This window comes from Sparus aurata, chromosome 17 (genome assembly GCF_900880675.1).
Source record: "Sparus aurata chromosome 17, fSpaAur1.1, whole genome shotgun sequence".
NCBI lineage: Eukaryota > Metazoa > Chordata > Actinopteri > Spariformes > Sparidae > Sparus > Sparus aurata.
In genome coordinates, this window is record NC_044203.1 from 33,188,431 (window position 1) to 33,201,320 (window position 12,890).

At 42.8% G+C, this 12,890-nt stretch overlaps 1 protein-coding gene across 1 annotated transcript in view; it reads right to left on the bottom strand.

The window, feature by feature from the left end:
• The window catches only part of agmo (alkylglycerol monooxygenase), a 58,052-nt gene that overhangs the window by 16,178 nt on the left and 28,984 nt on the right, over positions 1-12,890 (bottom strand). The window contains exons 6-12 of the mRNA XM_030395142.1: positions 11,754-11,820; positions 11,462-11,527; positions 10,801-10,880; positions 10,260-10,394; positions 5,983-6,099; positions 2,494-2,576; positions 1,277-1,382 (exon numbers count right to left, since the gene is read on the bottom strand). Of these exons, the coding sequence (XP_030251002.1) occupies positions 1,277-1,382; positions 2,494-2,576; positions 5,983-6,099; positions 10,260-10,394; positions 10,801-10,880; positions 11,462-11,527; positions 11,754-11,820 (654 nt within the window). The remainder of the gene's footprint in view (positions 1-1,276; positions 1,383-2,493; positions 2,577-5,982; positions 6,100-10,259; positions 10,395-10,800; positions 10,881-11,461; positions 11,528-11,753; positions 11,821-12,890) is intronic.

Consider the following 12,890-nt stretch of genomic DNA (forward strand, 5'->3'; position numbering starts at 1 on the left):
AGAAGACTTGGGCATTGGTTGTCTGGTGAGAACGGGTTGTGCTGGTGTTTTTCTTGCGGTTGGTTTGTAAACAGCCGGTGACAGAGCTGATACAGCAGACTGTGCTGTAGTTGCCCCGGTAAACACACCGACCACTTTGGTTGTCACAGCTGCAGAGTCTCTGCGGACGTTCGGTAGAGCAAGACTCTTTTTAAAGGGATATTCCAGTGTAAGTTTAATCCATGGTCTAAATCACTGTGAAACTGTGTTAGACTCCCTCTCGAGAGATCAAGTTAGCAGACCGCTAATTTATGGAGTTTTATCAACCTCAGAAACGACCGCACAACAACAATACACTGCAGTAAATGGATCCAAATATAAACCGCCACCAAAAAGCCACAAATAATGCTCAGAACAGCACCAAACTTCAGCAACAGTACAAATAGGGTCTCAGCACATAGTCCGGGGCATCTAACCTCCGCTAGCTTAGCTGGATTTCTATTGTGAAGCTAAAAACAGATTTCAACTCTCCTCCATCAGCTTCCGGGTCGGGGAAGTCCCGACGCGACGATTACCGAGTGCGGTTAGAAATGCTCAATTCCGTTCTTTTCCCTGTCCGCTCTCGATAATAACTGTTATAAACTGGCAGGTAAGACACATATGAACTTTGATTGCTTTTCCATGGAGTCATAATCATACATTTTCATCCATGAGCCAGCGGAACTCTACTGCACTCGGTAATCGACTCGTCAGGGACTTCCCATCAACAAGAAGCTGCTGCAGAAGAGTGGTAAATTTAGTCAGCTTTTCAGTAGAAATCCAGCTAAGCTAGCGGAGGTTAGATGCCCCGGACTATGTGCCGAGACCCTGTTTGTACTGTTGCTGAAGTTTGGTGCTGTTCTGAGCATTATTTGTGGCTTTTTGGTGGCGGTTTATATTTGGATCCATTTACTGCAGTGTATTGTTGTCGTGCGGTCGTTTCTGAGGTTGATAAAACTCCGTAAATTAGCGGTCTGCTAACTTGATCTCTTGAGAGGGAGTCTAACACAGTTTCACAGTGATTTAGACCATGGATTAAACTTACACCGGAATATCCCTTTAAGCAAAGAGGAGAACGAGGGACCCTAAGAGGGAAAGCAGAGGACCAGGAAGGAGGCCGAAGAGGTCGGTGCGTTTACCTGGGAACTACAGCTCACACACAGCTGTACCGGGACCGCAAGGAAAACAGATCAGTGCTGCTGTGTAAGATAACACAAAGGTTAACTGAAGTGGGATCTGTAATAATGCGTAGTCTTACCTCAGTGGGCACAGACAGAGAGGGCAGCAGGGGCTTCATATAGCCAAACCTCAGCATCGCTACCATGATGACACAGCGCAGCATCTCCAGGAAAGCAGCCGTCGGCCTGAACGTGAAAACACAACACAACACTGACGTTTGAGGACATTTCAGCTTGATCCCTTCACTCTTACTGACCTCTTGGCCTTCATCTCCAGGACGAATGTTGCTGTGATGATGTCAGTAAAGATTTGCTACGTGGCAGATACGGCAGCATTGTTTACCCGTGACCTTTTTTTACAGCTTGCAAATGTTTCAGAGATTTATTCAGTTAAACTTTTTCCCTATGCTGCAATGTTTGGATAAAAGTCAAGAAAAAAAACCGTGTGTATCAGATAGAAATTATGTTAGTTGTTTTCCTAGCTGTCATTTGATATATACATTATATTGTATGAAAAATTCTGACAATTGCCTCAGAAAGTTCTTTTTTTACTGTCACAGCAGCAGTTAAAGGAGAACTTCGGCCGTTTTTAACTCATATCCCTGTTGATCGAGGTTACCGAGTGCTGTCAGTAGGAAAAATAACGTGAATTTTTGGCACAATATTGACCAGATATCAGGACGGCAGCTAAAGCGAACCCATGGGGGCACTTAAGGACATCCATATATATACATACTCGGTAAATGTTGTGCCAAATGTTCTCGTTATTTTTCCTAATGACAGCACTCGGTAACCTCGATCAACAGGGATATGGGTTAAAAACGGCTGAGGTTCTCCTTTAAAAACCAAAAGTATAATCAGGTTTGTTGATATATGTTTGTTCTTCTTCTTTCCTGTCCTGTCAACCACATTTTAATCCTTCGGATAGATCACTTTGGAACCACTGACTAAAATAATCCCTTTCTCATGTTTCGTAGCTGAGCTGCACAACGTGACAAATGTGAAAACTGCTATATGATTCATCACAATTTTTGTTTTCACTGAAGGAACATATTAAAATTGTAATCTGGACATCTCTACAGCACAACAGTACTTCATTATAATGCTGTTTTGTCTCACAGATTACCTTTATCCAAAAAATGCAGCTTCCCCAATTTGGATTTTGCTCATATTTTGAAGAACTGTGCATCCTGACTTGTTAGTAAACTCTGTGTACTTCGAAATGTTGCCACTGTCTCTTTAAATATCCAAACCCCCTCGACAAAATCAATACATGAACAATCGTCTGTACTCGTACCTCTGATCCATGATGTAGCCCAGGGCGGTGAGAGTGAGCAGAATGTAGCCGGTCATCCCCAGAATGGTTAACTGTGACAGCATCTGGGATCAACGGACGTGCCATGAGAAATGCGGTCGGGAAGAAATACATTAGAATCTAAACCTTAAATTAATATCATGGCTGGTTAAGTTACGATCACAGGAGACCTTACTGGGAGAGCAGTCATAAACCGCACTGCCGTTGGACTGTTTACTTGGCACTGCCAACCAAAACATGTCTGACCTTGAGAATAAGTGTACTGGCACACACAGCATCCTGCAGCAAACGCAATCTGCCTCTTACTTTACACTGACAGGCCTAGTTTACACAGACGCTCTAATCATCCCAGATGGGTCTTGACAGGGGGACTTGACCACAGTGGAAGAGACTTCAGTTTGAATCCCGATAGCCCCCTCGACGGAGCCAAAACAACCAACATCGGGGCAGAAATCCCATGCAGATTCTCTGTGACCTTTTCTGAGGGGACACACAAACCCGAATCACACAAACACACAAAAGTACACGATGTACGAGCTAATTCGTGTTCTCTAACCTACGGCCTTGGCTGAGGGCAGCAGCTGGAAGCGCGGTGTCTCCTGAGGATGTCGCGGGCTGTCAGCTTAGGTTTATATTTCTCCGACACTCAATACAGAGTCTCACAGCCAACTCTCGCTGACTGCTCCCATACTGTACGGACCCAGAAGGCCATATATAGCAAACATAAAATCAACCCATCAACAGGATGCAGTAAAACCGTACGTCTTCATGTTTATCCAATGCTCGTAATCCATAAAGGAACTATATTATCTGAGCCCTCGCATGGGAGCGCGGAGGGATGATACGATTATGTTTCCCGTGAATCAAAACGGAGGGAATTCTGGCCTCCGTCCATCTACCAGAGAGAGTCATCCAAGACTGTCAAAGCGCATTAAAGTTGAATGATCATCTTTGTATTACAGTTCAAAGGCTAAAGACACAGTTATTTTTAGCAACAGGTGTAATGAGTGGAGAATTATTTTGGTATCAAAAGGTTATGTGAACTTATCTGTGTTTAATAACCCTGCTGGCTCCACCAATCCCTCAGCGTCCTCAGGTGGGGTCGCGTTTACAGAACTCATTTAAAAAAAAACAACAAAAAAAAAAAAAAGGGGGGAAATGTTCAGTGACTCATTCATCGCGCTAATTTTGAACGTGATCAGGTGTTCACACTGCAGCAATAACAAGCAGAGGACAGAAACGAAAGTTAACATCTGGTGGCAGCCGACTGATTGCGTTATTCTGCTGTCCCCTGAGACGGAAGCAGATTAACTCATTATTCAGGCCATTACTGCAGCTGTTACGATGATGAAGTTCATAAGAGCTCGTTGGACAGTTTCCACCGAGAAAAACACACCAGAATTGTTGCCTCAGTGAGTGACAAAGATGACACACATCCTGTAGTAAAAGCCTGATTCTCAAAGAGGTGGTTCTTCTCACTTTGCATGTTGGCTGGCATCAAATTCAGAATGAGTGCATCTTTACAAAAAAGAAGTGTGATGATTTAATATCCTGTATTTTTACTGTATTGAATTGAACGTGGGTATTTTTGTTTCGCACAGTGCCCTAACTGTTCTGGAATAGGTTTTGCAACAACAGTTCATGCAGAATTCAAATGCATGAATGGAAACTGCATTCCTTCCTTTCTTTCTTTCTGTCTTTCTTTCTTTAAATATACATGGGAACGGGTTTGTCAAAAAAGATCAACTGGCTTTATTTATGATTATGATCAAGTCCAATCACACATGTGTCAAATCTGTGCCATATTCTGCAGCTCACAGGCGGTTGGCAGTGGATCCTGACTCACTGGTGTTGATTTTATACAAATAAACTCAAATATGGTCATTTTGTGCAATTACATAAAGCCGTTTTCACATGTGAACTCCGAGCTAGACTTTCTGGCTCGCGGTTGTTTGCCCCTGTGGACCGGTAGTGTTGCTGTTGTAGCCGAATCAAGAGAGGAAAACTTTTTGCACGAATTTTACTATGTCAAAGAGAATTTAACCTCCGACCTCCTGGATATGAAATATCATAATGTCATCATTTTATTATGGCCCAAAATGTGTTTTGCGATGTCACCAAATTCAATCAGTTCATTCTTGAGTCATGGTTGATTTCGAAGCGTTCATGAGATATCACGTGCACGAGGATTCGATGGACAACCTGAAAACATAACGCCTCTGGCCTCGCTGTGCATGAAGCATTAAGGTTCAAACCTACTGGAAATGGTTTACGCGAGGCGTGGCGACTAAGGAGAGCATTCGGTCGGTCGTTCTGTCGTTCTGCTTTAAACTAAAACTCGCGCCTCAGCAGGTACAGAAGTCCAAATACTGCGATCATAAAAACACTAATGGAGAGTCGCTGTGAGACGAGATTTCATGACCCCGGTCCCTCCCCCCGTCTCTCTCCTCTAATAGTAACCTATAATAAAACGTACACGTTGGCCCGCTGATGATGTAATTGAAGAGCAGCTTCACGTGTTTTTGAAATAACCGTGTTTTCATGGCTCGGAAATTAACGCACAGCCCATAAATTGTCCGGCAGTGTACCATCAATTGTCAGGCTAAATAAGCGCCTAGCGAACATGTGGGTATAAATACATAACAGTGACATGATTTATTGTTGGGCCAGAGAGCTCACTTTGTTATTTTCCCCTCCAAGTCCTGATTGCTGCATCCTGAAGGCTATTTGGGTTGGGAAATGGTTGACTCGCCAATTAAGGCGTTTGTGTTCACTGCTGGACCACCAGCTGGCGTTTCATTCGACAAGAGGGAGGGGAAGCCTCGACCCTGGAGGGGAGATATGTGTGTGTGTGTGTGTGTGTGTTTGAGGGGAGGACCACAACTGAAGGAGCACCACGGAGGTAGCCATCACAAAAAGACAGACCATTTTATTTGGGAGTTTGAAGGCACTGGGCGTGACAGCACTTTCTGGCTAACCAAAACTATGCCGAGGGAAAAAAGGCTTCCAAAGATAACTGCTGAGGAGACCTGGTGCCTTTTTTTTTTTCTTTCTCTGCAACAGGAGGAGGAAGGGGGTCTTTTGGCTCCTCCGAGTGGAAAATAATAGACAAAGGTTGTTCTAAAGGGGAACGCCGATCAGTCATTCTGTCATGATGTTAGACCGAGCTAGTCTTTTTCCTGCCGGCTAAGTAGAGGACTCAGCTCCACCGTGGACCAGCCACAACAAACTGCATAACTGAGTGAAATAATGTTGGCAAACAAACACACGGCACTCGGTCTTAAATTAAGAGTCCTGGACCACCGGGTCATACTTTATATGGGGGATTACAGCAGCCTAAACAGCCCAGTAGCCGGTGTGCGATCAGACGGTCCCTGTCAGGAACATGAAGCCTCTTCCTTCCTTCAGAGTTACAGTCGAGGAGCAGAAAACAGCGTAAAACCCTCTCGACTTCACGTGACAGATACGTACCATCTTGCGCTCGAACACGTCGTGGTAAACGGCCAGCACCAGCAGGAAGTGTACCACCACGTAAACTTGTAAATGCAGCGGCCAGCTGGGATCATGAGGCACTTCCTTTCCGGTGACCTGCGCATGGAAAATAAAACATGTTTAATTCCCAGATCCCTAATTATTTTTGCGAGTGGAGTCGTACTCTGGACAGATTCTCACACCAGGCAGCACGGTGACGTAACTGATGTTCACAGCAACATGTTCAGATACTTCACAGTGACACTACAATAACTATGTGCTGATAATCAATGTAGATACTGAAGTATCTGACTATATGAGCTGAAGTCAAACTAAAATTTCCCTGTGGATCAATAAAGCATCCATCCATCCATCTGTCCATCAATCCATCTATTACATCCATCATGAGGGATATTCTCAAATGTGCCTTGTTATTTTGATATTTCTATCTTATTGTGTAAACCTAAACATAAAGAAACAACATTATTATTCATTCAAAGTAAATTCTTATGTTTGTTGGCTTCCAACACGAGTTCTGTCTTGTGAGTTAGGCGGCTGCAGAGTATGAATGGATGTATTCATGTGTGGTATTTGGTTTAATGTGCTGTGAAAATTAACATAAAGGAAATTAGGAAAGGAGTCCTGCAGGGGGTGAGTGAAATATTTTGACTTTAGGTTGACAGAAGACACACAACAATGGTTGAAGTGTATAAGAGGTTTTATGTGTATCATGAGGGGGATGTGAAGATGATTGGCATGATGTGTTGATGTTTTGAGTGTGATCGTATGTAATCTTGTGACTGTCACAGTTGTGTGTGTTGTTTTGTATTATAATAAAGGATGAGGAGAGACCGCCTCTCTTCAGTCGTCATCTATGTGCTGCTGATGATTGGCTCTTGCTTGTAAACAATAAAGAACTTCTAGAAAAGAAATATTATGTCAAACTTGTTGTTTCGATCAACTCTCATCTGCACCAGACAAACGACTGATGTTCAGTTGCCATGACACCATCCGTCCATCCGTCCAATGGATGGATAGATCCATTGTATATGTTTGTTTTTATGTTTATGTTTTTTTAGCTGCTTCTACTTTTAATTAGCTGCTTCTCCACAATCTTTCCCAGTGACCCCCTTGAGAAACCCTGGTTTGGAGTCACTGCCATAAACTATATCTGCCTATCAAGAAGATTTTAGATCCAAAAGATTTAAGTCCCGGATGGATTGGCGACACCTGTGGTTGCAGATTGTAACTGCATGTGTTTATTAACTACACAGGTACTAGAGTTTAATTTCAATGACGTGCGTCTACCACTGTGGGCTGCCTTCACCCCTCATAACACTAACTGTGGTCTTTCAAATCAAGTTCAGTGTGTTCAACCTTTAACTTTAAAAAGACACTGAGAGAACAATACAGGAAGCATCAGGACATGAATAAGGAAAAAGATATTATGTGAATGACAAAAACAACTGAAAACAAAAGAGAGTCAGTGAATGTTTGGGCCTTTGAAAAAGGGGAAAAAAATCCATAATTTCACTCATAAAACTCATAAAGTGAAATCTTGGGGCCTCTCTGATGACCTTTCGACCTCTCGTGTGTTTATTTTCTTCGTGGCCAAAAAGACCATTTGTGATTTTGGTCTCCAACAGGCTGAATTTCAAAAGCGGTGGAAATTAATTTGTTCTGTTCCATCTGCAGAGTCATCCAGGATTTATTGGGTGCAGCGGTTTCCCCCAAACACAGAGGAACATATGAGTCCTCCTTGCAAGAATTCCCTGAGTCATTTGACCTGTTTTTCGTTTCAGTGTGCTTTCTCGACGATAACTAATCGGGGCCTGAGGGCTTCAGGATGAAACTGCAACCTTTTTTGGAATGAAGTGCACAAATGTGGCCAATCGCGGATGCCGGTCTCATTCCGGGGGGTTTCCCAGGATCCCAAGAACCAAACCACCACATGTGGGTTCCCCCTGCATCCCATCCCCGACCCTGTAGCAATCCCAGCACGCTGCTCTGCTTTTTCTCAAAGAGCTGAAACGCGTTGAACTCTGCCTTCTCCTTCACTCGCCTTCTCGCTCCTTTCTTTTACCTCGGCGGCAGATATCAACGCGCAGCCGTCTGACACGAAGCCTTTCAAGATATTTCGGTTTCACTCCGGTTCTGTCTGTGTTTAGAATCACCCCGCTGGGTTTAAGGGGCCAATTTAATTGTAAAGGCAAAGGGGAGGTTTTTTTTTTTTTTTTTTAAGTGTGAAGCATGAGGGAACTAAATATGTGACACCATCAGCGTTATTTCAAAGCTAACCGCCGGGGCATTCAACTGGAGCCGCCGTTTCTTTCTGCACACACACATGAACGTTTACACTCGACTGCATGCGGTTTTAATCCCGCAGACTGCGTTTAAAGACGGTGAAAATGAACTTATTGTGTTCCCTCTACAAAGGCTTTGCAGCTTTTATTTGAAGTGGCAGTTTCTTGTAAAACTTGTAGAATACGTGAATCCTTCAATAAGGAATGCTCTGAGTCATTTAGGCCTTTGTGTTTTTTTTTTTTTTTTGCGTGTGTCAAACCTACGGGTAATGAAGCCGGAGGGCTTTATTGTGAAAATGTGCCTCCTGTAGCAGTTTCATTCTGTCAGTGAGGGCGAGTCCCAAAATGTCCCTTTTTTTAGTTTTTTTATCATATTCAGTCACCTTATATTTGTTTTTTTGTCAAGCTGTAGTTCACTAAAAGTCTGAGAAGTCGCATCGTAGTCAAAGAAACTGCAGCTACTTTAGTTTTAGTCAATGGAAACTGTCATCATTTTAGATCTTTAAGTAATCAGATTACAATGAAGATTTCCATCAATCTACTAAGAGAGCGCTAATATTATTCTGTCATTTTAAACAAGCTTATTTATGCTCAACAAAATAAGCACGACACTTCTGCACATTTCGCTGCCATCTTTAACAGGATGAAGACAAAGATCTCAGACTTTTAAGGTTTATTTCTCTCAAATTTGGAGCACAAATTTGATCTAATCCATGTTAGTGAGTGCTTCTACTCTTGCTATAATAATCCATCCTCCTGATGGTTGATTAAACATGCTGCTATGCTGACTAGAGCTGTTACCCAGTGACCGAAAGTTTACTTCACTAGAACAATCTCTGATGTTGTTTGCATAACCGAAGAATTTCTGCACAAACTATCTGCCTACTAACGGTTTTCACCAGGGACTTGACCCGACAGCAGTTCATCTTTGGAACCGATCTGACACTCTGTAGAAGTGTACTCTCCCGAGATGAATCCCTGTTTTCGGTGTACCAGGGAGATGACGACAGCATATAATGTGTGAGTGAGCAGTTTGCTGATGTCAGTGATAGCAATGTAGTTGCGAAATGTGCGGGCTTCATCTGCAGACAACAAACACAGGTGCGTGGTAATGCACGGCCCCATGTTGCAGAGACCTGAACACTATTCCTGGAAGCTGAAACATCCCAGCTCTCTACAGCCTCCGTGTTCCACTTCCCGCCAGTATCGACTAAGTTAGCACAGCCTGTGAGGACGAGTGGACCGACGTCCCAGAGGCCACAGAGATCAACTCTACAAAGGAGATGCGTCACTCTGCATGAGGCAATGCTGTTCACACCCATCTGCGGCCTCTCGTCATGTGAAGTCCACAGTTCATGCCTAACTAATGCCGGTCCAAAGCACACCTGTGCACCAATCATGGTCTTTGATCAGCAGCTTTATATCCCACACCTGTCAGGTGTAGGAGTTACTCAGCCAAGAAGGAGTGCTCATTCATTTTACATGGATTTTAACAAACTGGTGCCTAAAAACTGAGAGAAGAAACCTTTTGTTTGCACAGAAAAGATTTGCTGCATTGATTTTTTTGTGGAGTGTAAATTTCATCTTATTATCTGATGGAAACACAAGTTGATTTGAGAGTGCAGCTTTGCAGAAAGTGTTTGTTCGAGTGGACTGATGGCATCACTTTAAAGAGTTAATCCAGTATTTCTTCCTGCACACAAAAAAACACATTTCAAGTGTCTTTTGTCCTGATACCTGAACTTTTTACCGTTAAAAAAAGTAATCTCCTCTTTATCGTCAGCAAAAATAGAGAGGTTTTTTTTCATCCACAATATTTGCTGTTTATGTAGTCACAGCTAGTGTCTGATGATGTCAGTGCCTTGTCATTGTCGGGGGAAAAAAGGGTAATTGATGAATGAATACGATCATAGTTTTCATACAATCCTGCAGGAATGATGAAAAGCAGGATTTTCTTCTCCTTCTTGCACTGACCTTGGGGTTGTTGCTGTGGTCACCGAGCCGAGGTTTACCCGGTTTCCAACTTGGACCTTTGAAGAAGGTCGACAGCTTGTTGTTGATTTTCTTGTAGTACTTGGACTTCCTCCACAAATAAAAATAGTAGTGTAACTGAAAGAGAGAGAAAGAAAAACACAGACAAGTCAAGCTGACGTACAATCAGACGCCACATTTATCCGATCAGAGTTAACTAAGCCGTGGCTGCGCTAACTGATGCTGAGTGGAACTGTTTCTGCTCTAACAGGGCACGACGTGGCTCACGCTGCGTTCAGCCAAAAGGCGAGGGCAGCAAAAATAATCCCACCGTCCACCTCCTGACATTTCATTTGACTGGCCTCCTTCACCTCGGCCGGGCACTTTGTTTACACTGAGGTAATTATGTTATGGTTACAAAATGGCCACTCAGCCAGCGAGAGAAACATGAGCTCACGCCTCATCGACTGCAGAGGGTGTTTATACTCTGACGGACGGATGGATGGATGGATGGATGGAGGCGGCTGACACTGACAGCACTCACCTGAACACGGAGGATTTCAAAGGTTCTGATGGGATACACCAGGCCGTAGATGACTTTGTCCGACTCTAGAGCGAAGGTATCTGAGGAAGACAGTTTTTAACAGACACCTGGAGCCACAATAACAAGCATCACCATTCCCCTGAAGCCTATATATTCTAATAGTCACTCTCCTTTTGGGTCCACAAACTCCAGAGGAAAATAGTCGTCGTTTTAGCTAATCGAGACGTATACATTTGTTCAACTTTTGGTGAATCAAATACTCCAGTGACGCTTGAAATCTAAAATCTGTTGCAGATCAGCAAGTTGGGATCAACCTCAAACCTTCAAACCATCTGAAGTACAGAGAGAAAAGGAGCTCGCAACAGAGACTTCTGGGTAACGTAAACATCTACATTTAGTTGTGAAACCTTAAATTTCGTTTCTTGCAAAATTGCTAAGTCAAGTATGAAAGTTAGAGGAAAACCTACAGTTTACAAAGTCACCGTTTCCCTTCATTCTGTCGTTTTGGCTCAGAGTCATTAACTTATTGATCTTCTGACATGCAGAGAACATTTTCACATGCTAATACTGGCACAGATCTCAGTAACAGTACAGTAAGAGTATATCGTTAGTATTAACTAAATGGAACAATAGAAGTAAGTAACTGATGACTTTTTCTTACCAAACAATCGATCCCAGATGATCAGAATTCCTCCGTAGTTCTTGTCGATGCAGTAAAGGTTCCTCCCTGTTGAGATAACATTCTGTGAGACGACCTTACAGATTATTTATGTTCATGTTTTTTTCTCACAGCAGTTTTTACGTCGACCTGCGCAAAAGATAACCTGACCAGCGAAATCAGACAGAATTGTTTCCCGTTGCTCTTCCTCTTCCTGTCGATGTTTTATCTCAGGCGGGATAAAAAACAAAAGAGCGAGCGGTGACTCTCGATTACAGAATAAAGCTCATCTCACCGTGATGAACTCGGTGATGTTTTGGGGTGTTGAAGATCCACTCCAGAGGTCCGAGGTCGTTGATCAGCTGAAATAAATAGAAAAATAAGGTAAATTTATATCAAATATCCCTCCATTGAGAATGTGCTCAGTAGATTTCATCACATCGTCACTGTTTGATTTGGATATTTATTGTTTAAATGCTTGTTATTTTTCTTCTTTGACACAAAGTCAGATGGTTTCAAAAGCAGGGATTCATCGTCTGAGAATCATTACTGTCTGCTGATAGTAGATTTTGATAATAAATGGAAACTTTGACCTGCTTCTTTTCTTTATCTATTCAATAGTTGTTTAGCGATTTTGTTTTAAAAGAGGTCAAGGAGTCCATGATGATGTTTTCAAATCACTTCATTTATAAGAGCAACAGTTCAAAATCCCCAAATGTTCAGTTTACTATAATTAACGACAAGGAAAAGACGCAGATGCTCATATTTGAAAAGCCAGGACCACCGAATGTTTGAGATTTCAGCTTGAAAAACAACTATTAACAGTTGAAGATAAATTGTCTGTCGACTGGATAATCATTTTAGCACTCGACCACTAATACATTTCCATAAAACAAAAGGATTCCTATGAATAACTGTTCTCATACGTTCATATTCGTGTTTGTTTTCCTGATAAAAGAGCTCAAATGACTTCAGTTGCTCGTTGAAGAACCATATTTATGGGCTGGTGGCTCGGTGACCAGTGGGGATCGAGAAGGAGCGCCAGGAGCAGAGACGATAACGGTAACGTTTAAACCCATTAACACACACACGCACAGAATATCACACGGCGAATGCATCATACAGTAAATTCTGTGCGTAAAACCGTCGACCATGAAGCGTTTTCTCTTCTTAGATATCAAACAGATGCACCAGTGAGACATTAAACATTACAGAGGTCACAGAGCGCGTTTCACACAGTTCATGTTTCTCTTTGGCTGCAACGCTCAGATATTTTTGATGTTTCGCATCAATACGACAGACCTCTCTCTCTCCCAGTCTGGAGAAATGTGCACGGCTGGACAGAATTTCTCAGTGATTCATTATTTCCATGTAATGGCTGCGTCTGGCAGCCGAGCGTGAGAGTTTCATCTTGAATGAAAAGGGTCTCCCA